This window comes from Prunus mume, linkage group LG4 (genome assembly GCF_029339155.1).
Source record: "Prunus mume cultivar Tortuosa linkage group LG4, ASM2933915v1, whole genome shotgun sequence".
In the NCBI taxonomy this organism is placed as follows: Eukaryota; Viridiplantae; Streptophyta; class Magnoliopsida; order Rosales; family Rosaceae; genus Prunus; species Prunus mume.
In genome coordinates, this window is record NC_142701.1 from 20,843,633 (window position 1) to 20,870,849 (window position 27,217).

At 34.8% G+C, this 27,217-nt stretch overlaps 5 protein-coding genes, 1 non-coding gene and 2 pseudogenes across 8 annotated transcripts; 1 reads left to right on the forward strand and 7 right to left on the reverse strand.

The window, feature by feature from the left end:
• Positions 1 to 1,063: 1,063 nt before the first annotated feature.
• Positions 1,064 to 1,736, reverse strand: LOC103329629 (uncharacterized). The gene is made up of 2 exons (XM_008232125.3): positions 1,597 to 1,736; positions 1,064 to 1,483 (listed from the first exon to the last, which is right to left on the reverse strand). The coding sequence occupies exons 1-2, from the start codon at positions 1,654 to 1,656 to the stop codon at positions 1,340 to 1,342; spliced, it is 204 nt and encodes a 67-aa protein (XP_008230347.2). The 5' UTR covers positions 1,657 to 1,736; the 3' UTR covers positions 1,064 to 1,339.
• A 1,159-nt stretch (positions 1,737 to 2,895) lies between these two features.
• LOC103329627 (stress-induced protein KIN2-like) lies at positions 2,896 to 3,532 on the reverse strand (annotated as a pseudogene). The gene is made up of 2 exons (XR_016126036.1): positions 3,394 to 3,532; positions 2,896 to 3,283 (listed from the first exon to the last, which is right to left on the reverse strand). The product of XR_016126036.1 is annotated as a stress-induced protein KIN2-like (transcript).
• Positions 3,533 to 8,713: 5,181 nt separating this feature from the next.
• LOC103329626 (uncharacterized) lies at positions 8,714 to 9,436 on the reverse strand (annotated as a pseudogene). The gene is made up of 2 exons (XR_016126038.1): positions 9,304 to 9,436; positions 8,714 to 9,192 (listed from the first exon to the last, which is right to left on the reverse strand). The product of XR_016126038.1 is annotated as an uncharacterized LOC103329626 (transcript).
• A 1,720-nt stretch (positions 9,437 to 11,156) lies between these two features.
• On the reverse strand, positions 11,157 to 11,791 carry LOC103329628 (uncharacterized). The gene is made up of 2 exons (XM_089050198.1): positions 11,674 to 11,791; positions 11,157 to 11,531 (listed from the first exon to the last, which is right to left on the reverse strand). The coding sequence occupies exons 1-2, from the start codon at positions 11,731 to 11,733 to the stop codon at positions 11,391 to 11,393; spliced, it is 201 nt and encodes a 66-aa protein (XP_088906324.1). The 5' UTR covers positions 11,734 to 11,791; the 3' UTR covers positions 11,157 to 11,390.
• Positions 11,792 to 13,789: 1,998 nt separating this feature from the next.
• Positions 13,790 to 17,282, forward strand: LOC103329634 (ribosomal RNA-processing 7 protein). The gene is made up of 9 exons (XM_089050200.1): positions 13,790 to 14,002; positions 14,317 to 14,407; positions 14,504 to 14,650; positions 14,986 to 15,060; positions 15,197 to 15,313; positions 15,417 to 15,563; positions 15,781 to 15,878; positions 16,406 to 16,616; positions 16,935 to 17,282. Exons 1-9 carry the CDS (start codon positions 13,928 to 13,930, stop codon positions 17,018 to 17,020), a joined length of 1,047 nt encoding a protein of 348 aa, XP_088906326.1. The 5' UTR covers positions 13,790 to 13,927; the 3' UTR covers positions 17,021 to 17,282.
• An 830-nt stretch (positions 17,283 to 18,112) lies between these two features.
• LOC148918129 (S-adenosylmethionine decarboxylase proenzyme-like) lies at positions 18,113 to 19,653 on the reverse strand. Its single transcript, XM_089050199.1, has one exon. The coding sequence runs from the start codon at positions 19,470 to 19,472 to the stop codon at positions 18,348 to 18,350; it is 1,125 nt and encodes a 374-aa protein (XP_088906325.1). The 5' UTR covers positions 19,473 to 19,653; the 3' UTR covers positions 18,113 to 18,347.
• A 100-nt stretch (positions 19,654 to 19,753) lies between these two features.
• Positions 19,754 to 20,705, reverse strand: LOC103329636 (uncharacterized). Its single transcript, XR_016126040.1, has 3 exons — positions 20,543 to 20,705; positions 20,374 to 20,448; positions 19,754 to 19,908 (listed from the first exon to the last, which is right to left on the reverse strand). It is a non-coding gene; the product is annotated as an uncharacterized LOC103329636 (transcript).
• A 1,968-nt stretch (positions 20,706 to 22,673) lies between these two features.
• LOC103329637 (uncharacterized) lies at positions 22,674 to 27,201 on the reverse strand. The gene is made up of 9 exons (XM_008232133.3): positions 26,910 to 27,201; positions 25,980 to 26,205; positions 25,627 to 25,822; positions 24,444 to 24,614; positions 24,246 to 24,362; positions 23,694 to 23,891; positions 23,542 to 23,601; positions 23,358 to 23,456; positions 22,674 to 23,251 (listed from the first exon to the last, which is right to left on the reverse strand). Exons 2-9 carry the CDS (start codon positions 26,114 to 26,116, stop codon positions 23,159 to 23,161), a joined length of 1,071 nt encoding a protein of 356 aa, XP_008230355.1. The 5' UTR covers positions 26,117 to 26,205; positions 26,910 to 27,201; the 3' UTR covers positions 22,674 to 23,158.
• Between the last annotated feature and the right edge of the window lie 16 nt (positions 27,202 to 27,217).

A 27,217-nucleotide genomic window follows, 5' to 3' on the forward strand; every position in this document is an offset into this window, starting at 1 on the left:
ATACCATGCACACATTACATCCTAGTCATGGTTTTGGACCATAACACGTGTCGCCCTATAACTTAGGGTGAGCCTTTTGACCCGGAAGGCTGTTGAGTCTTAAAAGTTGCTATTCTTAGGGTGTCTTAGAGAGTTTTGTGAATGGAAATTACCTTTTCAGCATTATGGAATTCTTGTAATATTGGATTATATTATCAATTAATTACAATTCACAAGACTATTCCATAATCCACAAGATATTGTTATTTGATTGAAATACCAGAACCATCTTATGAATAAATGCTAATAAACTTGTTGGGTTATCCGCCACATGAGTTAAAAGCGATATTGTCCTTTAGTTCCTGGACAAGTGTGCATTTTATCTTTAACGGCAAAAAATCTTACATGTAACGAGTTTTATATATCATCATGCACGCTATATTCTTTCACGTGCTTACTTATGTGACCACTTATTACCAAAAAAATAATGCGTGCATCGGCTCTTTCTTGCACGCTACATTCTTTCACATGCTTAGTTATGTGAACACTTATTACTAGGAAAATAATGCATACACCAGCTCTATATAAATTTTTCTACTTGATAGTTACCCCAAGTTCACTCACATTCTGTATTTTTATGTTAATTTGGTTCTCTTGTATTTCTGATTTCTAAAGTCTCGTTTCTTGACTTGAGTGTATTTTAATGTGTTTGGTCAATTGGTGGATAATTCAAAAACCCCTAAGGCACCCAACCCCATAATGAGACCTTTAGAAATCAGAGATGAAAAAGTCTCAAACCCAACGAATTCATAATTAATATTCATCCATCTCTATATGAATAATTACTTTGGTTATATAGATCTCATGAGTTAATGCATCATGATTTAAAGATAATATTAGAATTCGTTTTCTTTTGGTCATGCTACATACTACTATTACCCTACATTAATTATTTAACTAAAAGTTAGGAATTGAATAGTTGAATTTGATATTTCCAATGTCTGGCTACTTTAGCACCAAAGTTAAGCACTCAAAATTTCTGAATTTAATTTCAATCAAAAGAGACGTCATTTTAGAATTTCCATTGAGTGAAGGAATTCGTTATTCCCTGAAATTTCATTTGCAAAATTTGATATACATAAATCCGAACACTGAAATTATTAATTGCCATAACTTAAAATGAAGGAGATCTAAATTCCATCATTTTAGAATTCTATGCAATTTTCAATATTCCTTCTTTCAAAAGAAGGGTAAGAAAGGAAAAAAAAACATAAAATTCTATAAAACTCAATGAAAGTTTGCCATCATCTTAACTCTATAAAGTCATTAAAAGTCATGAAAATAATCATCATGAGCAGCTTCATTTGTTCATGCCAGTGGCATTCTTGACTGCAACAGCAGCTCCTTGAGCCTTTGCCTGCACATTCTGACCAACATCTTGCATTGTCTCCTTGGTAGATTGGGCTGCATTGTTAGCCTTATCCATCATCCCATTGGCCTTCTCCTGTTAAGTCCAAAATGATCCAATACAAAACATCCCACATCAATCTAAAAGAAAATAGAAGAAAGAAGCAAAAAAAAAAAAGGAGAATTACAATTTACAGGTGAGCTAATTACCTGAGCTTGGCCTTTGGCCTCTCCAGCGTGGTAGCTCATCTTCTGAGAGTTGTCAGCCATTTTCTTCTTGCTTTATTTTCTTGGAAACACTTGAAATTCAGCTGAAGTTGTTATAACTCAAATTTGATTTGCTGATGGTGAATATCTCACAATTGGGTATGGTTTATATACGATTTTAAACCAGCTGAATGCTTGACATGTGTGATGCCATGCACACATTACATCCTAGTCATGGTTTTGGACCATGACACGTGTCGCCCTATAACTTAGGGTGAGCCTTTTGACCAGGAAGGCTGTTGAGTCTTAAAAGTTGCTATTCTTAGGGTGTCTTAGAGAGTTTTGTGAATGGAAATTACTTTTTCAGCATTATGGAATTCTTGTAATATTGGATTATATTATCAATTAATTACAATTCACAAGACTATTCCATAATCCACAAGATATTGTTATTTGATTGAAATACCAGACCATCTTATGAATAAATGCTAATAAACTTGTTGGGTTATCCGCCACATGAGTTAAAAGCGATATTGTCCTTTAGTTCCTGGACAAGTGTGCATTTTATCTTTAACGGCAAAAAATCTTACATGTAACGAGTTTTATATATCATCATGCACGCTATATTCTTTCACGTGCTTACTTATGTGACCACTTATTACCAAAAAAATAATGCGTGCATCGGCTCTTTCTTGCACGCTACATTCTTTCACATGCTTAGTTATGTGAACACTTATTACTAGGAAAATAATGCATACACCAGCTCTATATAAATTTTTCTACTTGATAGTTACCCCAAGTTCACTCACATTCTGTATTTTTATGTTAATTTGGTTCTCTTGTATTTCTGATTTCTAAAGTCTCGTTTCTTGACTTGAGTGTATTTTAATGTGTTTGGTCAATTGGTGGATAATTCAAAAACCCCTAAGGCACCCAACCCCATAATGAGACCTTTAGAAATCAGAGATGAAAAAGTCTCAAATAACCCAACGAATTCATAATTGATAGTCATCAATCTCTACATGAATAATTACTTTGGTTATATAGATCTCATGAGTTAATTCATCATGATTAAAAGATAATATTAGAATTCATTTTCTTTTGGTCATACTACATACTGTTATTACCCTACATTAATTAATTAAATAAAAGTTAGGAATTGAATAGTAGAATTTGATATTTCCATTGTTTGGCTACTTTAGCACCAAAGTTAAGCACTCAAAATTTTTGAATTTAATTTCAATCAAAAGAGACATCATTTTAGAATTTCTATTGAGTGAAGGAATTCGTTATTCCTTGAAATTTCATTTGCAAAATTTGATATACATAAATCCGAACACTGAAATTATTAATTGCCATAACTTAAAATGAAGGAGATCTAAATTCCATCATTTTAGAATTCTATGCAATTTTCAATATTCCTTCTTTCAAAAGAAGGGTAAGAAAGGAAAAAAAAACATAAAATTCTATAAAACTCAATGAAAGTTTGCCATCATCTTAACTCTATAAAGTCATTAAAAGTCATCAAAATGATCATCATGAGCAGCTTCATTTGTTCATGCCAGTGGCATTCTTAACGCATCAGAGCCCCTTGAGCCTTCGCCTGCACATTCTCACCAACATCTTGCATTGTCTCCTTGGTAGATTGGGCTGCATTGTTAGCCTTATCCATCATCCCACTGGCCTTCTCCTGTTAAATCCAAAATGATCCAATACAAAACATCCCACATCAATCTAAAAGAAAATAGAAGAAATAAGCAAAACAAATAGAGAATTACAATTTACAAGTGAGCTAATTACCTGAGCTTGGCCCTTGGCCTCTCCAGCGTGGTAGCTCATCTTTTGAGAGTTGTCAGCCATTTTCTTCTTGATTTGTTTTCTTGAAAACACTTGAAATTCAGATGAAGTTGTTATAACTCAAATTTGATTTGCTGATGATGAATATCTCACAATTGGGTATGGTTTATATACGATTTTAAACCAGCTGAATGCTTGACATGTGTGATGCCATGCACACATTACATCCTAGTCATGGTTTTTGACCATGGCACGTGCCACCCTATAACTTAGGGTGAGCCTTTTGACTAGGAAGGCTGTTGAGTCTTAAAAGTTGCTATTCTGAGGGTGTCTTAGAGAGTTTTGTGAATGGAAATTACTTTTCTAGCATCATGGAATTCTTGTAATATTGAATTATATTATCAATTAATTACAATTCACAAGACTGTTCCATAATCCACAAGATATTGTTATTTGATTAAAAGGCCAGAACATCTTATGAATAAATGCTAATAAACTTGTTGGGTTATCCGCCACATGAGTCAAAAGCGATGTTGTCCTTCAGTTTTTGGAGAATTGTGCATTTTATCTTTAACCGCAAAAAATCTTACGTGTAACGAGTTTTGTACATCCTCATGCATGCTATATTCTTTCACGTGCTTAGTTATGTGACCACTTATTACGAGAAAAATAATGCATACACACTACTACAAAAATCGAAATAGACGACGGGAAACCACCGTCGTGTAAAAGGTTTTTGCCCGTCGTGAAATCATGCCGTCTATTTGGGTTTCAAACTACGATGGCTTTTCACCGTCGTTGTTTATCAGTAAAGATGACGGTTTTTAAAGAAAATCGTCGTTGTTTAGAGGTAAAGATCGTTAATTATAGGAGGAAAGACGACTATTTTTAATAAAACCGTCGTGTATTGTATGTAAAGATGACGATTTTTTTATGAAAACCGTCGTGGATTGTTTATAAAGACGTCATCTTTACATACAATAGACGACCTTTTTATAAAAAGCGTCATCTTTACATACAATAGACGACGGTTTTTATAAAAAGCGTCATCTTTACATACAATAGAGCGGTTTTTTATAAAAGCGTCATCTTTTACAATAGACGACGGTTTTTATAAAAGCGTCATCTTTACTACAATAGACGGTTTTATAAAGCGTATCTTTACATACAATAGACGACGGTTTTATAAAAAGCGTCATCTTTACATACAATAGACGACGGTTTTTATAAAGCGTCATCTTTACATACAATAGACGACGGTTTTTATAAAAAGCGTCATCTTTACGTACAATAATGCTTTTGATTTCCTATGATGCTATACAACAATTTTAACTAGAAAACCAACCATAATGCTTTATCAAAAATAGTTTCTTTCATAAAACTTAAAGATTCAATAGTTATTACATAGTTAACCAATCTTTATTCTACAACAAACATAATTCCTAACAAGACCTACGTACTCCTAATCCAAGCATTCCTCATCCAAACATACAAATGATGCATAATCAAGTCTCCTCCATCATCCTCTGTAAATAAATCAAAATGACAAAGAGAAAAAAAAAAAGCTAAGATTATAAACATAAAAATTAGGTGGAAGAGAAATTTTACCATTGGTCCATATTTCCATAGAAAACTTGTAAAATGAGCATAAAAAGACCATCGAGAACTGCAAATTTTCAACAACATAAAAACATACGACTCACATAGAAAACCTGCAAAGAAAAAGTTATAAATGCAAGCTTCCTCCTCATCTCCGATAACCAAATCAGAAAATCTAAAAAGAAACCAGAAATTAAAAAAATATGTAAACAAAGACAAATCAAGAGAGACAAAATCTGAAATTAGGATACAAAGAACATACCAAAACGCATAAAGAGACTAATCCAGAATTCACTAGCAAGATATAGAAGGGTATTAAGAGATTAGGTGACTTTCAAATCAAACCTTTCAACCAGCTTCGATTCTCAAATACAGAACATCCTCTACATCTTATGGATTTGCTAAGACCTTAATCTCTCAACTCCTTCATTGATATCGATCTTTTGATGATTTTGTAGAGAGTTTCATGAGGGTGTTTTAGAGAGTGCAGAAGGAGGGAGAGAAAAGGTTTTCAGAGAGGGGAAAATATGAAAATTTGACAAGCGCGAATTCACTTAAGTAGACATTTTTTAGCGTGTTTTAAAAGACGACGCTTGTTAATGAGAGATAAGATTTTCAAAGACGGGTGAAAATTTGAAAATTTATCGAGCGCGAATTCACTTAAGCGGCCATTTTTTAGCGTGTTTTAAAAGACAACGCTTTTTAAAAAAATTTGTCATCTTTAGATATAATATTTTTTTATAAAAAGCGTCATCTTTACATATAATAGACGCGGTTTTTATAAAAGCGTCATCTTTACGCAATAGATTTCGGTTTTTTATAAAAAGCGTCATCTTTACGTACAATAGACGACGGTTTTTATAAAAGCATCATCTTTACATACAATAGACGACGGTTTTTATAAAAGCGTCATCTTTACATACAATAGACATTTTTTCCACTACACTCCTTGACCCTATATGAATACAATGACTGAATTTGATCTTCAATTTAAAATATTTACACTAGTGGATACCACAAAATCTTATGTTATATTTAACGAAAGTATAAATAAACTCTTAATTGTTAGTGAATATTTTTTTTTATGGCATACACATTTTAAGAAACTAGTTTCAACGATCCAACCGTCAAACTTGTTTGTTTATACTTCGAGATCATCTACACCAAAAATCGAAAAAAATAAACATTCAGAGATAAAGTAACGGGACAAAAAATTTCAACGGTTATAAATGAAAAATCATGATTTAACGGTTATTTTAACTCCGATTTTGATGATTTTTTACCGCTACACTCCTTGACCCAATATGAATACAATGATTGAATTTGATCTTCAATTTAAAATATTTACACTAGTGGATACCACAAAATCTTATGTCATATTTAATGAAAGTATAAATAAACTCTTCATTGTTAGTGAATATATTGTTTTGATGGCATACGCATTCTAAGAAACTAGTTTCAATGATCCAACCGTCAAACGTGTTTGTTTATACTTCGAGATCATATACGCCAAAAATCGGAAAAAATAAACATTCAGAGATAAAGTAACGGGAACAAAAAATTTCGACGGTTATAAATGAAAAATCATGATTTAACGGTTATTTTAACTCTGATTTTGATGATTTTTTACCGCTACACTCCTTGACCCTATATGAATACAATGATTGAATTTGATCTTCAATTTAAAATATTTACACTAGTAGATACCACAAAATCTTATGTTATATTTAACGAAAGTATAAATAAACTCTTAATTGTTAGTTAATATATTGTTTTGATGGCATACGAATTCTAAGAAACTAGTTTCAACGATCCAACCATCAAACTTGTTTGTTTATACTTCGAGATCATCTACACTAAAAATCGAAAAAATAAACATTCAGAGATAAAGTAACGGGACAAAAAATTTCGACGGTTATAAATGAAAAATCATGATTTAACGGTTATTATAACAAATCATCATCTTTACATATAATAGACGACCATTTTTTATAAAAACGTCATCTTTATATATAATAGACGACCATTTTTAAAAAAATCATCATCTTTACATATAATAGACGACGGTTTTATAAAAAGCGTCATCTTTACATATAATAGACGACGGTTTTTACGGTTTTTATAAAAAGCGTCATCTTTACATATAATAGAGACGGTTTTTTCGGTTTTTATAAAAAGCGTCATCTTTACATATAATAGACGACGGTTTTTTCGGTTTTTATAAAAAGTGTCATCTTTACATATAATAGACGACGGTTTTATAAAATCGTCATCTTTACATATAATAGACGCGGTTTTAAAAAATCGTCATCTTTACACATAATAGACGCGGTTTTTAAAAAATCATCAACTTTACACATAATAGACGACGGTTTTTAATAAAAATCGTTGTCTTTATATAATAGACGACGGTTTTATAAAATCGTCATCTTTACATATAATGTTTTATAAAAATCATCTTTACATATAATAGACGACGGTTTTATAAAATCGTCATCTTTACATATAATACGGTTTTTATAAAAATCGTCATCTTTACATATAATAGACGACGTTTTTTTATATAAAAAGCGATCTTTACATATAGTATGACGTATGATAACAAAATCAAAGAAATAAATTGATAAAAAAAATTCATATTAAGACGACGGTTTAAATATAAGGTATGACGTATAAAGGGAATAAATACGACGTTAAATTTTATAATACGTCGTTAAATGAAAAACAAACGTGGTGAGATTTAAAGATACCGTCGTAGAACTATATGAGAAAGACGTCGATATATTTTTATTTTTCGTCGTTGTACATTAATTTAATACGGCGATATTTTGTATTTTACCGCCGTGGATTTATTTGTAATTATATGGCGCCTTATACGAAAACTTGGTCGTGTTATTTTCTGCGTAAAAACGGCGGCTTTTTTGAAATCGTCGTCTTTACTTTCTCGTCGGTCGATTTATAACTTCTGCCGTTCTTTATTTGCTTTGATTTTACACTGCGGAAATCCTGTTTCAAATAGACGTCGGTTTTTTAATTAGGTACGTCGTTGTTTATGAACAATCATTTGAATCTCCATTTTTTAGGTGTCTAAGGTGTTATTACACGGCGGTTTTATAGAACCATCGTCTTTTAAAAAACAACGACGGTTTTCACTTAGACCGTCATTTTTTTCTGGTCGTCTTTGTCACTTTTTGTAGTAGTGACACCAGCTCTTTCATACACGCTACATTCTTTCACATGCTTAGTTATGTGAACACTTATTACGAGGAAAATAATGCATACACCAGCTCTATATAAATTTTTTTACTTGATAGTTACCCCAAGTTCATTCACATTCTGTATTTTTGTGTTAGTTTGGTTCTCTTGTATTTATGATTTCTAGAGTCTTGTTTCTTGACTTGAGTGTATTTTAATGTGTTTGGTCAATTGGTGGATATTTCAAAAAGCCTTAAGGCACCCAGGCCCAGAATGAGACCTTTAGAAATCAGAGATGAAAAAGTCTCAAACCCAATGAATTCATAATTAATATTCATCCATCTCTATATGAATAATTACTTTGGTTATATAGATCTCATGAGTTAATGCATCATGATTTAAAGATAATATTAGAATTCGTTTTCTTTTGGTCATGCTACATACTGCTATTACCCTACATTAATTATTTAACTAAAAGTTAGGAATTGAATAGTAGAATTTGATATTTCCATTGTTTGGCTACTTTAGCACGAAAGTTAAGCACTCAAGATTTCCGAGTTTAATTTCAATCAAAAAAGACATCATTCACAATTTCTATTGATTGAAGGAATTCGTTTTTCCCTGAAATTTCATTTGCAAAATTCCACTTACATAAATTCGAACACTGAAATTATTAATTGCCTAACTTAAAATGATGAAGATCTAAATTCCATCATTTTAGAATTCTATGCAATTTTCAATTCCTCCTTCAAAAGAAGGATAAGAAAGAAAAATTTTTTTACATAAAATTCTATAAAACTCAATGAAAGTTTGCCATCATATTAACTCTATGAAGTTATTAAAAGTCATGAAAATGATCATCATGAGCAGCTTCATTTGTTCATGCCAGTGGCATTCTTGATCATCAGAGCTCCCGAGCCTTTGCACATTCTGACCAACATCTTGCATTGTCTCCTTGGTAGATTGGGCTGCATTGTTAGCTTTATCCATCATCCCACTGGCCTTCTCCTTTTAAATCCAAAATTTTCCAATACAAAACATCCCACATCAATCTAAAAGAGTACAGAAGAAAGAACCGAAAACAAATGGAGAATTACAATTTACAAGTGCGCTAATTACCTGAGCTTGGCCCTTGGCCTCTCCAGCGTGGTAGCTCATCTTCTGAGAGTTGTCAGCCATTTTCTTCTTGCTTTGTTTTCTTGTAAACACTTGAAATTCAGATGAAGTTGTTATAACTCAAATTTGATTTGCTGATGATGAATATCTCACAATTGGGTAGGGTTTATATAGGATTTTTGACCAGATGAATGCTCGACACGTGTGATGCCATGCACACACTTCATTCTGGTCATGGTTTTGGACCATAGCATGGGTTGCCCTATAACTTGGGGTGAGCCTTTTGACCAGGAAGGCTGTTGAGTTTCATCTTCATGTCGACAATTGCTATTATGAGGGTTTTTGAGACAGTTATGTTGAGTCTTGTAATATTGGATTATATTATTAATTAATTACAATTCACAAGACTGTTCCATAATCCACAAGATATTGTTATTTAATCGAAAGGCCAGAACATCTTATGAGTAAATTCTATAGACTTGTTGGGTACATGAGTTAAAAGAGATATTGTCCTTCAGTTTTTTTGACGAGTGCATTTTACCTGTAACAAATTGTATACATCATCATGCACGTTATATTCTTGCACGTGCTTAGTTATGTGCCCACTTATAACGATAAAAATAGTGCATATACCAGCTTTTTCTTGCATGTTACTTTCTTTCACGTGCTTAGTTATGTGACCACGTATTACAAGAAAAATAGTGCATACACCAGCATTAAATGAGTGTTTCTACTTGAAAGTTATCCCAAGTTCATTCACATTCTGTATTTTTTGTGTTGGTTTGATTATCTTGTATCTCTGATTTCTGGAGTCTTGTTTCTTGACGCGAGTGCATTTTAATGTGTTTGGTCAACTGGTGTGGATATTTCAAAAATTTTGAAGGCACCAGACCTAGAACAAGACCTTTAGAAATCAGAGATGAAAGAGTCCCAAATCCAACGAATTGGGTCTCAATCTCACGAGTAAATATCATTAATGTTTGGTTGTATTAAAAAAAGTTAATGACTTTTAACGACTTCGTTAAATGATAAATTTTTATAGACTTTTGTGGGTAAAATAAGTCTGCTAACTCACTAAAGACTCCTAATGACTTTATAATATTAACTCTAGGAAGCTATAGGTTGTTGGCGAATGCTATTTGTGGTTCTGGCGTCCAAATCGAACCAACATCCTTCTTCTTCGTAACTTACCATTCCATTCATTTCTATCCTTCTTCTTTTTTTTCTTTTGCGAGATACAAGAGAGGTACTGCACTTTTTTTTTTGGTTGGATGTTTTAAATTTTTGGATGTTGGTCAGGCGATCTTTACATGTTCTAATTTAACTGCCTTTAAAGACCTTAGGGCAAAGGTGAGACTTGGATCTCAACACGTTTGGTTATAATAGATATGTTACTAGTTTGAATATACACTGTCATTATTAGAATTTATTTATGAAGTCCACTAGAACAACAAAGAGACCATGTTATCTTTGTTAGAAGAAACCAATGCAATTACTTTGGCATTTTCATAATTGATATTCATCAATCTCTACATGAATAATTGTTTTGGTTATATAGATCTCATGACTTAATTCATCATGATCAAACGATACTATTAGAAGTCGGTTTCCTTTGGTCATACTACATACTACTCTATTACCCTCCCTTTGGATTGACAAAAATAACTCGGGGTTTAGCTAAAAGTCAGGAATATTTGAAGAGTATAATTTGATATTTCCATTATTTGGCAACTTAAGTACGAAACTTAAGCACTCAAAATTTTCGAGTTTAATTTCAACCATAAGAGACGTTTCACAATTTCTATTGAGTGGAAAGAATTCGTTTTCCCTAAAATTTATGTTATTTGCAAAATTCGAACACTGAAATTATTAATTGACATAATAAATTAAACCGATTGAAATCTAAATTCTGTTATTTTAGAATTCTATGTAATTTTTAATTCCTTCATCTAAACGGAAGGTAAGAAAGAAAAACAAATTACATAAAAGTCTATAAAAATCAAAGTTTGACCAAAAAAAAAAAAACTCAATCAAAGTTTTATCATCTATAAAGTCATTAAAAGTCATGAAAATGATCATCATGAGTAGCTTCATTTGTTCATGCCAGTGGCATTCTTGACTGCATCAGACTCCCGAGCCTTGGCCTGTATATTCTGACCAGCATCTTGCATTGTCTCCTTGGTAGATTGGGCTGCATTGTTAGCCATATCCATCATCCCACTGGCCTTCTCCTGTTAAATGAAAAATTATCCAATACAAAACACCCCACATCAATCTCAATGCACATTCACATATAAATGTGATATATTTAATAGAAAACAAAAGAAAGAAAGAAAGCAAAAACAAATGGAGAATAATAGGTGAGCTAAGTACCTGAGCTTGGCCCTTGGCCTCTCCAGCGTGGTAGCTCATCTTCTGAGAGTTGTCAGCCATTTTCTTCTTGCTTTGTTTTTTTGAAAACACTTGAAATTCAGATGAAGTTTTTATAACTCGAATTTGGTTTGCTGTATCTCACAATTGGGTAAGGTTTTTATAGGACGTTGAACCAACTGAATGCTTGACACGTGTGATGCCACGTGGAAGCCATTCACACATTTCATCATGATCATGGTTTTGGGCCATAACACATGTCGCCCTATAACTTGGGGTGAGCCTTTTGACCAGGATTCAGCATTATGGAATACCTGTATTTATTTGGATTATATTTCCTCAGTTGTAGTAGGCCTAAAAACCTTTAATTACAATCATAGTCCTCCCCATATATATATATATGTATATATAATATGATATAGAATCAACAGTTATATCACATACGCTTTTGAGCATAGACATTGATAAGTTGGGTTGAAGTTATTATATGATCAAAAGATAAACTGTCACCAAGATGTTGTTATCTGATCAAAAGGCCACAACATCGTATGAGTAATGGCCAGTTTGGCATTCTTTGTCTTGTGAAAATAATTCTGTTAGATTTGCTATGAGAGAAATTAGCTGTAAGAGAAAGCAGTTTGGCGTTTGGTAAAATTTTTGTTAAAAGTGTTGTTGGTATTGATTTTATGCATAATCATTAAACCCAATGCCTCTTCGAAACGATTCTCTGCATAACAAAAAAATGAAAGCATCTCATTAGTGCTTTCCCTTATAGCTTTCTCTCACAGCAATTTTTAACAATAAGTGATTTTCTCACAGTTTACCAAACGGGTTGGGCTTCTCAAAATTTTTAAAAAATCACTTATCACCCCAAATAAGCAATGTCAAACTGGCACTAAATGCTACATACTTTTTGTGTTCTCGTCAACATGAGTCTAAAAGCAACGTTTCTCATTTTGTGGACAATCAAGCAAGGAAAATTTACATATAACATGTTCATATATGTCTTGTATATAATCTCTTCATGTGATTACTTTTTTTTTAATTTTTTTATTTTATACAAGTGATAATGTACTCTAAATTAGTCTAATTATGAAGGAGGGGATTTGAACTTGAGTGTGAGGGGTTGGGCTCAATGTCATAGCCAACTGGTCTAACTAGACTTGATTTTCGGATGGAACGGATTGGAATTAGGGGATTCCAATTCCAATCCAAAAAATTTCAAAATGAAAGTTATATTCAAATTATGTTCCAAAAAATTTGGAATTTTTGAAAGTTATGGAAAATTTCGGAAGAAATGCAAAATTTTAAACATGCTCAACTATTTGAAATGTTAAACTTAGCTCATAATTCAAAACTCACACCAAAATCTCGAAAAATTATTATATGCTAGTATTTAGATGTTGTTATTCATTAAAGAACAACTTGCCTACGTCTATTTGGTTAATAAATAATGTTTAATTCATCATGATGTTTAATCAAATTTTAAAAGAATTTTTGGATTTTGAAATTTTCGGATGTCGGCATTGATTTGAACTTTGCCAAAATCTAAAAAAATTTCGAATCCGAATCAGTCGGAATCAAACTTTCTAATCCAACTTATTCCCCTAAGTCTAACGTGACCACTTATTATAAGAGAAATAGTGCATACACCAACTCAGTGCTGGTTTTTCTACTTTGATGACACCCAATTCACGTTCGGTCCTCTTACGTTGGTTTCCTTTTGCATCTCTGATTTTTTGAGTCCTATTTGGACCTGAGTGCCTTTCGTGTGGTTTCGCAGGATCAAATAATGGATATTTCAAAAAGCGAAGGCAGCCAAGCCCGAAAACGTAACCAGAGATTCTTAAACCCAATGAATTGGGCCTCAGTCTAACGACTCGACATAAACCAAGCCATTCATATTATCAAATTTTGCCGGCGCCCCTTCAACATACCCTAAGCTCAAGGACTCAAAACCCCTTTCTCCCCGCCACAGCACCTCTTCTCCCTCTTCATTCCATTACAGCCATCGTCCAAGTTCTAAAGTTTAGAACTTTTTATAATCTTTTGGGTCATTTTTCTCAGCTTAAGAAACCCTTTTCTTCTTCTCATTCTTCTTCATCTTCTGGATTGGTTTCAATTAAATCCACAGATAAGAAGACAGAGCAGTCCGAGGAGTAGGAAATTCGGGTGCTTGAACTCATTGTAAGTCGTACGGACGGTACAATCCGAAACGAGCCCAGCTATCTATCTCCATATTCAGAGTCACAGAAAGATGGGAATGAAGGACAAGAAGAAGACCAATAAGAACAAAAAGCTTGCCCAGACAAATTTGGAGCTTATTGAAAAGGTAATTATATTCTTTATTTTTTATCTGTTTTTTGGCTGTAAATTCTTTTTCGAAATTTTTGTCTGCTTAAATTTATTTTGAAATTTCTGAGGTGGTCTTGTTTATTCCTCCAACCTCGTTGTTGAGCAAATCTATTTTAGATTATAAAAAATGAAATAAAACAGATGCTACATGCTTTAGAAAACTGTAGAACTTTTTGGACAAAAACCGATTGGATAACTGGAACTTGGCTTATATAATTTTTGCTTTATTGTTTATATAGTTATTGCGAAGAGTATAAACAAGTTGTTATTCTGTAATTTTATTTGTTTTCAGATAAAAGGTCACCTATAGAGATGAAAAAGAGAAAAAGGGAGAAGGAAATCAATAGTGACTCTCGAAAGGTTGTTCATGTCTCCATTGAAGGTACATTGGGTTTCTGCTTCGTATGTTTTAAATAAATTGTTAGAGCTTTAAATTTGAAATGAACTCTCTTTTCTCTGTTTGCTTTTCTTGTTTCAGATAAATCAGCCAAAGCAGCCAAAGATAAGAAAAAGACTAAATCACCAAAGAAAGTGAAGACGAAGAAAGCGAAGAACTATAAAGCTTTGGAAAGCAAGCATGATCACCCAAATACTGAGACTGATGATGATTTTGATGTAACAAATGGTAAGTTGCTACTATTTATGTAGCATTGTACTTTAAATGTTTGGTACTTGCTCTTTAAGTTGATGTAATTTGTTATCAGTGTCCTAGTATTTTAAAATTGCCCCTTTTGGGGGGAATATTGAGAAATTTCGAATTGCTAATGCTCTTGCCTGTTTGTGCGTTATTTTGCTTTATACATATTGGAGTGTATTATTGTTTTCTTTTTCTCTAAGCTAAGGTCAGTGCTTTCCAATTTCTTTATCAAGCTGTATGAATTTGCATTAATTCCATTGAAGTGTCCTCAATAGAAACCTTTCCTGCTTTTGACTTGTTTAAGATAATCTTCTCTTTCTTAGATGATGGAGTTGCAGATCTGAGCCAATTTGAAACTCAGGAAGAGAATGAAAGTGCTGAAGTTTTCATTGAGGCTGGTATGGGAACTGAAATTTGAAAGTATGAATAAGTGACAAATTTTGTTTGATCTGAGCGAAGAGTCACTGGATGGAGCTTTTATTGCAGTTATACTTAAAAGGTCAGGTGCTTATTGAGGCTTTTATTTTATTGTAGGCAAGTCAAAGAAAGCTAAGAAAAAGAAAAAGAGGGAACATGTCTCATCAGAGTGCAGGAAGTCACTTGAAGAGGGAGTAGAAGATGATCTGGTTAACTGCTCAAAAGGAATATCAAGTATGATTCTTGAATTTGAAACATTGCTCTTATCCAAGTTGACACAATTTCGTGGCAATTAGTGCTTTTCTGCGTGTAATAATAATCAAAATTGTTGATGTAGGCATATCCAAGAAAGCTTCGAAAAAGAAAAAGAGGGATGTTGATTCATCAAAGTCTAAGAAGACACTGGAGAGGCAAGTAGAAGCTGATCAGGATGACGTTTACCTTATTTCTTCAGGGGATGAGGACTGTGCGAGAGGAATGAAAAGTATGAATTACTCATTTCAAAATATTTGTTGGTGTCTGCAACTGTTCATAATTTAAAACCAACTATCACCTATATCCTATGGATATTAACTTCAAATTATTTTATTAAAGTCCACATGTGTAATATTAGTTTTCCATTCAAGGATTGTCTTCTTAAATTGAAGCAATAAGAATGCTTTATATTTTATTTTTCTTATTGAGAGTTTCTGAATCCACAGAATGGGTTACGGAATACCATCAAAGTAGACCTGGATTGAAGGTACTGCAGCAAAGAATTGATGACTTTATCACTGCTCATGATGAAAAATTGGAACAGGTAATTTTCCTCTTCCATGCTACAACAACTCTGGAGTATCTTCATTCAAACCAGCAGTTTGAACCTTTGCTCTTAATAACTGTTGTTCTTACACTAACTTCAATTATATGTACGTGTGCACATACTTGAAGATTTAGATATGAAAAAAAAAAAACACTTTCATGTGTATTGACTAGTATATAAACACTGAATGTAGCTGCCATGTGTATGCCGCTGTGTTTACTTGTTTTGAATTTTGGCCCACATCTGTGCTTCTTCATGGAAGTTTGTCTCATACTCCTGCCTATGATCTCTCTTCATATATGCTCATGTAGTCTGAAAATGTATTTCTATGTTTAATTGGCCAGTGGTGTAGGTCCATCTGTTTAAATTCATTGGTATCTACATTGGAACTGTCCAATTGATCAAATGTGTATAAGTTCACATATATGTGTATTACACGTTCTTAAACTAGTCAATCTTTTTTTTGTTCCTGTGTCATTTAGCTACCTGTTTAATTCTCATTGACTTTTTTGTGGCACATACAGGAAAGAAAAGAAAAAGAAGCCCGTGCTGCAGAAGGAGGATGGACAGTTGTAGTACATCATAAAGGAAGGAAGAAGACCACGGATGCTGAGAGTGGAATTACAGTAGGGTCTGTCTCCCAGGCTGTTGTGGAGGACAAGGTGGCCAAGAAGAAGCGCACAGAAGTCGGGCTAGATTTTTACCGGTTCCAAAGGAAAGAAGCTCAGAGGAATGGTATGTTAATCTTACGTATGAAGTTTATTTTTTGTTAACCTGAAAACCACACCAGTTTTGGTGCAAATGCTGCATAGTTCCCCACCTCCGAACTGAAAAAGAAAGAAAAAGGTAGATATATGAAGAAATAATATGATCGCATTATGAATATGTAATGGCATTTTTCATGTGCTTCTGGTCTTAGTTTCCAATAAACTTTCTTGTCATAGTTTTCACAACAAAAAATTTTATATTCAAGAATCAGATATATTTATTCTTGTTGGTTAAAAGTAGTGCAAATACTGAAGCAAAGCACTAATTAATAATCTGTCCTTGCAGAAATTATGATGCTGCAGAGCAAATTTGAGCAAGATAAAAAGCGGATACAGCAGTTGAGAGCGGCTAGGAAGTTTCGACCATACTGAATGCCTGATAGTCTGTATGAAGAACAGCCATGAATCAAATTGCTCTTTTCTGAATATTAAGCCATGAATACTATAATGCGTATTGCATGACAATTGTTCTCCCAATACTGCTTTTCCCGCTTGGTTACAACAAGTGTAATTGATATATCCATTGTTATTCTTTTTGAGAGACGTCCAACTTTCACAGTGACATACGAATTCATTGACTGGAAATGCAGAAACAATTGGGACCTCTTTAGGTCACTGTTTTCAATTTGAATGCCATCTTTCTTAAAAGTCAAAATTGCCGCCAAAAGAAATTGACTGGAACGAGCACCCCTATTTTGGGGGAAGGCAGCTTCTCTGCAAAGACAATTAAGCACGTGCAATGAATTGACCTATTCCATCATCGTATGCTTGGTGCTTTCTGGTTCAAACTTGGCAGGGTTGATCTCTCCTACTTCATTTGAAATTGCTTTTCTTTGGAATGGTTGACCTCTTCCATCATATGCCTAACAAATTTCTACCACCCCCCAAAAAAAGGCATAGAGACCATCAGTAGCAAAATTACATAGGCAAGAACATTGGACAGTGACATGTGCTGACTATGAAGCTGAGCAAAATTACACAAATCCACACTTGAAAAGTGAGATATGCTAAAGAGCATATTCGATCGGCCAGAAGGTTGTAGGCACCAGTCAATGCTTAGAATAAAATGTTCTTTCCTCATTTGTTGAATAAAATGAACTTCTTTCTTCATTTGTTGAATGAGACACTGCAAACTAGAAGAGGCATTGTGACCGAAAGAAACCACAACATACCGCATATGATTCATATCATTATGCTGCAGATTTTTTCTTTTGATAGCAAGAAATGAATATATTCAAGGAGCCCTTGAATGGGTAGAGAGAGAGAGAGAGAGAGAGAGAGAGCATAAACGTACAACACAAGAAATTAGGGTTTCGTTCAAATGGTCCTCGTTCAAATGGTCCGCATTGACTTTCATATCATAAAAGTATTTGAACAAGACTTCCTGGAGCAAGAAATGAATATATGCCAAGGAGCCCTTGAGAATATGAGAGAGAGAGAGAGGAGAGAGAGAGAGCGGACGGATAACACAAGAAATTAACTTTCATCTCATAAAAGAAGTACTTCAACAAGACTTCCTACATCAGGAAGTCAAGGATCAAGGATCTCTTTCACCAGAGATCCTCTTTATTCAAAATAGCAGACTAAAATGCAGCAACACACATTTTGCATGACAAACTATTACCCTACTATATAAGAGAAACATAACCCCACGTCACATTTTGTTTATTCATTACTACTAAACACAAACAATAGAACACTAGATCTTGTCCATAACTATCTCTTCAACTTCCTCGTCCTTCTCGTCCTCGCTCCAGCAACCTTTCAGAATTGACCTCGGAGACTGGGAACCTGCATCCTTGACAAAGCTGTGGAAGATGACAGCACCACCCAAACCCAGCATCTCATAGTTGCTTTCTCCGCAACAGTATCCCCTCAAGTCGTCCAGGGGGAACTTAACGTTGAGTTGTTCGCCCGCAGTACTGGTGGTATGCAAAGCTACGGAGAACTCAGCCGGTTTGAAACAATCCAAAACCCTGTCAATCAGCTGGGTCAAATTCACATTTTTGAAGTCGTATCCCATTGTTTCAAAGCTCGCGTAGCTGAAACCGTCTTCTGGTGTCACATGGATGGTAGAAATTGCATTCCCTTCAATCGAATTCATGGAGTAACCACAAGGTTCAAACTCAAAGTCGCATATTTCAGACTGGGGGAGGATCTTCCTAATGCCAGATTCTTCAGTCATACCAGCAGCTGAACTTGCGTTTGATTTGTAAAACACAGATGCCTTCTTCCTGTCCAAACCAGTCATGCACATCTCCAATGTGTATGTGGGTCCTGATTGGCGTGCGCCCCAAAGTAAGCTTGCCAACTCTGCCGATGCAGAGTAAATATGCCATTTCTGTGTTTTGTCAGAGCCACCCATAACATATGCTCTGCTTGCCAAACCAAGCTTGCCAAAATGGCCATCCAGGACAGCTACTTCCTCTGAAAAGCTACGATGTGGAGAGGGCTGGGCACCAGGAAATATAAAGCTACCACGAGAGTACCTCACTGATTTTACAGCCAAGGAGAGAGTCTCAGCCAACTTGAGGATGGCAGGGATTGATCGAAGCAATTTTGTTGTTCCACAGGTTTTGATGATGACTTTGTATGGGTACACAAAGAGGCTTGATTCTGAAAGGACATAAGAGTCCAGATCATCATTAGAGAGTGAGGAAACAATGGTGCACTCAGCTGGTTTCAGAATCTCATCCAATTGATCTTTCGACAGAGAACGGAGACCCATGCCGGCAGGGTCAGCAAACAGTCCAGGCTCGAAGAATGAGACCTCGAGCCTCTTTTCATAGCCTTCAAATCCAATTGCAGAGACCGGTACAGCCATCTCGAATTAAGGAAGGAAATAACGTTGCAACAGCAGATAAAAGGAGAACTAGCGAGGGAACAAGTACGAGAGAGAACGAGAGAAGTAGGAAAGAGAAACAGACTAGAGCTAAAGTAAAATTGCAGTATTAACGATCGCACGGGGTTATGTCTAGACTTAGCAGAACTCAGGATGGCTTGCGGACGCACTGCATAGAGAACAGTATAAGGTAATATTAGAAGGCCATTCATACAAAACAAACCAGAAATTACATGCACCCAGAAACAAACAGTAAAACTTACGTTAGAGTAAGCAGCTGATCTGAATTTCTTGATTCCACCGTGAGGCCTGACGTCTTCAATGCTGTAACCGAGGGGAGCTTCGTAAAATAATGACTTACTACTACTAGACTTCTTTTTGCCGCCCTTCGACTCCATTAGCTCATTCAGTTTTTTTCCTGCAAAAACGATAGACCAAGGGCGTTAGCACCAAAAGGAGACATCTTTGCAAATGACATGAAAAGGCAGTTGCGATATAGCAGCAAAGAATAGTAACCAGAAACCTTAGAATCTAATTTCAACAAAGCCAGTACATCCATCAACAATTTTACGGAATTATCCAGAAAAACAAAATCCGTGTTCAACAAGTTAGAAACAACCAAGCATTGTGATTTGTTGAACAGGTAAAAGGGAACCATGCATCAAAAGCAAAGAATTGCTTACATTCCTAACAAAATCTTCATTCTTTCCTTACAATAATAAATTAAAAATCCTCATTTCTGCATATTTCAAAAACAAAAGCAAAACCTTGACATAATCTTTTTCATGTACATAAAAAGAAACCTTTTTTCTTCCCCATAACATCAAACCAATAGGCAAAACTGTCCACGAAATAATAACCAGGGCCAAGGAAGCACACTTACAAATTGTTTTGAAGTTTCTGAATCAAACCTACAATCTCCTTCGAGAATCCCTTTCTAAATCTCTAAATCAATTACCTGAAACCGAAAGAAATCAAAGATCATAATTAGACAAAAACACAGAATGGAATGAACAAAATCCACAAAACTAAGAACCAGAGGAGAATCATACCACAACCTTCAGATTCGAAAACTTGGGACCAAGACGAAGATCTGAAGGAAGAGGCTGAAGAAACCCTAATTATACCTAGAGTCCGCACAAGCACCTAAAATAAACCTGAGGTTCACGAAAAAAATGGGAGAGCAAAATTCGGTGCTTCGTTGTTTTCGTGAAGGTTGAGAACCATAGGGAACGTCGTTTATATAGCATCCCTGAGCCGTGTTTGCCACGGGAATTGCGTTTAATTACGGTCATGTCCTTCCGTTTCCATCTGGGTTTGCTCTCCAACTCACAACCTCCTGTATTTGTTTTTTTTCTGACGATACTACCCCTCCGTGTTTGCGCGGATGGGAAGCTGAGCCGGCACGTGGGGGCATCATAGACATTTCGTCATGGAATAAATGTTTCGAAAGACCCGAGAGAGAGAGAGAGAGAGAGACGACGTCGTACGGAAGACTCACCGGTTTGTACGCTAGGATTGGATGCGGACGATCATGGATTAGCATCACACGTGGCGGTACGACAAGAGGGTGTGGATGTGAATCAACTACACGTAGAGAGAGGGACCAGACTGATGCTGTGAGCTGGTTCTTTTTGTCATTTTCCTTTTCTCGATCCTTTTCACGCTTGTCTTACATGGCTGCGTGGGCCCACATGTCAATATTCCTCCACTTTTATATCAAATTCAATTACTATTCTATGTACTTGGACCCTCCAAAAAATAATAATCAATTGGAATTTTTTTGCCTTTTTATCTTATTAATTATCTTCTCTAAAAGGGCATGATTTCAAATCTATATATAGCAAAATATCTTTAGTATTAATGCAAATATTAAGAATTGAAATTATTAATTAAATGAAGATAATATAATAAATTTTCATATTAAAAAAATTAGACAATAGATTCTATTTTTAAGGAAGACAATTACTCATTATTTTTTAAATTCTAAAATAAATTTAAATTTTTTTAAAAAAAATCTCTCACAGAAGTAGAAACGCGCACGAAGAGATTAGTTTATTTTATTAAAAAATATATTATTTAGTTTGTGTTTTTCACATACAATGCACCTGCTGTGTTATGGGAGTTAAAGCATATATAGAAAATAAAAAGAAATAAATAAAGAAATAATAGGATTGAGATTCATCATATGCAAAAGGAAATAACATCATGTGTCAACTCAAAAGTTACTTTACCATACATCGTTTGAATAGACAACAATAGTTGGGGTTACGTGTGTAGTCACATTGTTTAATAAGATGATAGGTGATATCTAACAATTGTTGTTTTGAGGGTCACTACCTCCTCTCAATAACCTAAGTTATGTGGTTCATCAACTTTTCATATTTTCTGAAATAAAAAAAAATTAAAACTCGAGTGGCGAAGAGAGGGTGGGGCATTGACCCTACTGAAGTCATTTATCTCCCACTAATTATTAGTTTTGGACTCATTTTAAAGTGATTTTGGAAAAGTCAAAAATCACTTATTAATATAATTACTTTACGTGGCATTAAGTGATTTTTAGGAAGCACATGAAAGATATATTTTTTTCCCTCATAGTCACTTAAACTCACTTAAAATAGAGAAACACGTGAGAGGTGCTTCACCCTAGAAGTAATTATGCCCTATTCAAAATCACTTTCAGACATTGATCTCAAAAGAAAATCATACACACACAAAAGGGGCCTTTGTTCATTAAAACATGGGAAACTTAACACCAAATTAAGTCCATATAGACACAGAGTTAAAGCCAAAAAAAGACCTACTCAATTACGTATCAAATTAGAGGTGGCTGCTTTGCATGCGAGACAGTTGTGCGAGTATTATTGATTGATGCTGTTTTTGGGTTCGAAAATTGACCAACTCTCCCCGACCCCCTAACAACCATAACACCTTAAAAGCACCGAATGCATGTCAATCAATTGCCGTGGTCTTGTGGGTTTCTTTCTTGCTCATGACTATTTTGGTATCAAACTTTTCTTATGGCCAAAAACAAAAGCAAATTCCTGTTTTAGCATCTTGGAATTGGAACTGACAAGAGTTTTTATTTGGTGGAGAATATTTATGTTTGCTAGAGGGTAAAAAAAACTTATGCTTCGGCGAATCACCCGGGCTTTAGTGATTTATGACTATAAATTTTAATCAATGGTTCAAAATCGCCAGCGTTACTTTAACAAAAATCCTCGCTAGAAAATATAAACAGGGCTTCCATAGCAGCCCCCAATTGACAGTGTCTAAGGGCCGTTTGGTGACATGGATTGAATAACATTGGACCACATTGGACTGGAGTAGACTACACTAATCCAATCTTATGTTTGGTTTAGCCTCCCAAATGAAGGTACGAAAGCATAAATAGTAAATGAAGGACACCACAACGAAATTCAACAGTTTAGGAGGATGTCAAGGGGCTTGAGGCCTCCTAGTTCAGAAGTTGGCAACTTTAGCAATGTTAATATATATTTACATCTAAGATTTTGGGTTTGTAACAGGGAATAGGGGAGTTCATAAACATCTAATATGATGACAAACGTTATCAGTGCTATTCTTTTGGTTATTGCTGCGATGTCCTAAAACTAAAGAATGACAAGTTAATCAGAATCAGCATAGCTCCCATCAGATGAGCAGAACCTTCATTGCAACTGTTTCTCATTCTCTGTAGACTGATTGATCTTTCCATGCTTCTTCTCATACTCCTGCCTTGTTTCCTCCAAACCCCTGGATACCTAGAGATCAACCAAAAGACATACATACACATGAATGATGAGAAAATTACAACATTGGCACCTCAACCATCATCATTCATGAAAAACAATTATGCAGAAGAAAAACCTTGATTGAGTAAGCCATTGGAAGTAACGTATCAGGATTCATTGCATCGTCAGGGAAGTTACGCAAAGCATGAATAAGTTTTTCAAAGGGTAATTTTATCTGTTGAAAAGAAAAAAAATTTCTATGAGCAAATAATATTCTAGTTATCATGATTTGGAGCAGAAAGGGATCCTGATATACTCACCAAGTCGTCATGACAATACTTTAATAAGGCCAAACCAACTTTGAAAACAATTCTAACACCCTGTAAAAATAAAAAATAATAGATCAAGTTTAAGTTGAAATCCAAACCCTAGTACTTCCAAAGAGATATATAACACATTAGAAATAGCTAACCTCGTAGAGAAAGACATCCCAAATTCGAAGAGCCAAATGGAATGGGAAAGAATAGGAGAAAACGGTTATGAACCACTGGCTTGCATACATGCTAGGATTTATCATCTCTTGAGTAAAATGCTCTCCCATCTTTGGCAAGTGCTCCTTTACTAACTGGTCAAACTGAAAAAGGTATTGTTGTACTAGTGGTAGCCCTACCTACATGACAAGCATAAACTAACAATTACCAAAGCATGAAGCCATTTTCTCCATTTCTATTCCCCACTTTTTCAATAAAAACAATAAATCAGGCTTTGAATATAATAAATGAACAAACTACGCATAACCCAAATAGATAAAAATGAATGTGAATGAAATCCTCAAACCTCAAACTAGGCATTATCTGATGTCATTGGCATTTTTGTTTTCCTCTTAATTCTAGGAAATGTACCATATGACCAAAGTAGCGGACTACATTCTTCTTTTTCGATAAATATGGACGCATGATTACACTTAATTAGTCTACAAACTCCGAAAGATAAGATCAAGACATTCATATAACAAAAAGGCTACCTGATATAAACCTTCCATTGGTGCATGGACTGCTCCTTTGAGTAATGCGACTAATAACCAAAATGCATCCTCTTCACTCATATAAAGAAGCAATAGACCAGCCAGAAACCCCATTCCCTGCATTCTTTTAACCATTTAAAATTATCCAGTGTCTGGCATAAATTAAGTGCAACAGCGAACAAACAGAAAGTCTCAAACCTGAACATATCCAACTTCTCTGTCAAAGACAGAGTATGCCTTCAAAACATTGTAGAGGGACCTTTGACCAGGACCATGTCTCTGCTGGAAGAAAACATGTGAAGGGAAGGTACGGGATATATCTCGAATTATATCCAGCTCTGAAGCTGATGTCTCATAAATTACTAATTGCTGCAAAAACCAAACCACTTCTTAGTTTAATACTATGGGTGTGCATGCACAAAGAAAGATGAGCATCAGATGAAATATCAACTCATGATGTGAAATGAATAATATCACAAATAAGGAAGAGCAGTGTAATTAAATTTGTCCAGCCACCATCCAGCTGACCTAAAATAATCCCACACCACATAGTTATCCACTTTCTCAACAAAAGACTCAAAGGGGATATTTCAAATTCAACTAACATGAACCTAGCTAAGGCATAAAGTACTCAAGATAGGAAGATATCTTAAGCCTATTGCTTGAATGTTGACTTTTGGCATTAATTTTCAGCTCTGATCAACCTAAAACCGTGTCAAAGACTGGCAGCACCAATTCAAACATCAAAGATAGGAAAGATAATTATGCTAATAAGGCAACTTGATTGAGTCTTTGTACAAGCCTTCCTAATGTTGACTAGATTAGGCATACATGCAGTTTCTAGTAACACCACCAGGTATGCACCAAGGCAACGCAGTTTCATAATCTAAACCAACAAATTTTATTTCCAAAAAATGTGATTCTTCAACTGGAGCTCGCTTAGAACAAGGTTTAACATAGGGTTGGGTTCAGAGCTCATTTTACGATGAATCCGCATAAGATTTTTTTTAAATAACCAAAATGGCTTGTAAAAAATCCGTAGATTTGCAAGGATTTTGGCAGGGGTAGTTCTCATGCCAATCTGCTAAAGTATTTAGGTTTTTCTTTAAAGGTCATCTCAATAGATTTTCCAGCCACACATTATTTATTTTGCTTTTCAAATTATTGACCATGTCATCCTTGTGAACCACCTGATTTGGTACCCAGTGCCTTCTTTCATTGATTAATAAATATTGAAGAGTATGAATCCTCCTGTTCCAAAGAAATTGTTAGGGGAACCTTCCCCTATGAACAACATATAAAATCCTTAAATACAAACTCATAAAGCAATGCCATATAAGATGTAGCAAACTTCACATAAGAAACCACGAATCATGTGTACCTCATAAACTCCAGGGTTCATCAGCAGCAGGTCTCGACTGCCAGAGATCAACTGCCACACCAGACCCCTTAAACAATCAGGGATTCCTTTCCTTATTCTCCTTTTAACAACATGAGGTTTTCTCCTAATATAGTGCTTCCAATCACTCCCTCCCACACCAATCATTTTCCTCCATTTTCTAACCCTTCTTTCCTCTCTGAAAAAGGTGATCAGATATAGTAAATAATCATATCAATATCTGATTAGCATAGATAAAATATTAATTTGCTCAAGTCATAAGCAGTAAAGCGAACTTCTTTTATGGCCAAATATTAAAGAATGTTAAAATGGTACATTAAAAAGGAAAGGCTTACCTCTCATATTCATAGGCTGACCTGCCCTTGGTTAAACCTTGAGGAGAAAGTTCCTGCTTTAAAAAACCAAATCTGTCCAATCTCAGTGCAGGAACTGGACCTGCCTCATGGTCATCTTCTTCCAGTTTCTTTTCCATTCTACTATCTTAAAGAATCTCTTGCACACCACATTGTGTAAGGACTTGTTTTCCTTCACCAATCTCGTGGATCAAATAGGCAGCGAAATCTAAAAGAGGTGAAAGAAAAGAAAAATGATACTGCTTGCAATCATAGATCAATGAAAATTACAAGAAAGCAAACAACCCCACTTCCAGAAACACTCAAAATCAGATCAATGACAACTTGTAGTAGCCATTAATATGACAACAACCTATTGCTGCCAAAATGACAATAAGACTCGCAAGTTACAATGCTAGGAAAGTATCGACTTAAAATAATCTAATGAAGCATACAGTTAGTCAATGAATATGGCACACGGATTTAAAAATGATTGATACAGCTACGAGATCGAACAATGAATATGGTCAACAAATGGTATGCATATCAGGAGAAACTACAGACACAGACATAAGAAGATGCTCTAGCAACGATACCGCAGTACAACAAAAATAATATTACCCCTTAAAGAATCACTACATAGCTTTGTTCCAAACCCATAATTCACATATAATCCAAAAACAGCCATTTCTGATTTGGACAAACAAACGGATATCCAATAACCGGGCAATGAACCACAACATTCCATTCCAGATTTACAACCAAAAAAACATAATAATCAGATGGGCAAAGAGGAACTTTGAAATGATAAGCAGAAAATTAACATCCACAACACAAATCCTAATGAAACCATGAATTTCTTGATGTATTGAGGCAAAAATTGAAAAGCCAAATGAAGATCATGGTTAAGGAAAGGAAGAAATGAAAACCAACCTGGGTATTGGAGAATTTAAGCCAGTGAATGATGGGTTTTCCTCTGTTTCTTCGTCTGATGTGAGATATGTTCGTTAAAGCTCATATCTCAATGGTTTGTGCTTCAATCAATAAGATTCAGACAGAGGAGGTCCTAAGAATGGTGGTTTCTATCCTCCACCAAACCAAAAGGAGCATTACGCGTGTTTGAAGTGTCAAAGTAAAGTGCGTCGTCCTCTCAGTAGGATCAAAATTTCACGGGATATGATTATTTCTGAAGTGCCTTAAATTCGGGAGACATTGGTGTCTAAACATCAACGTACTGTGAC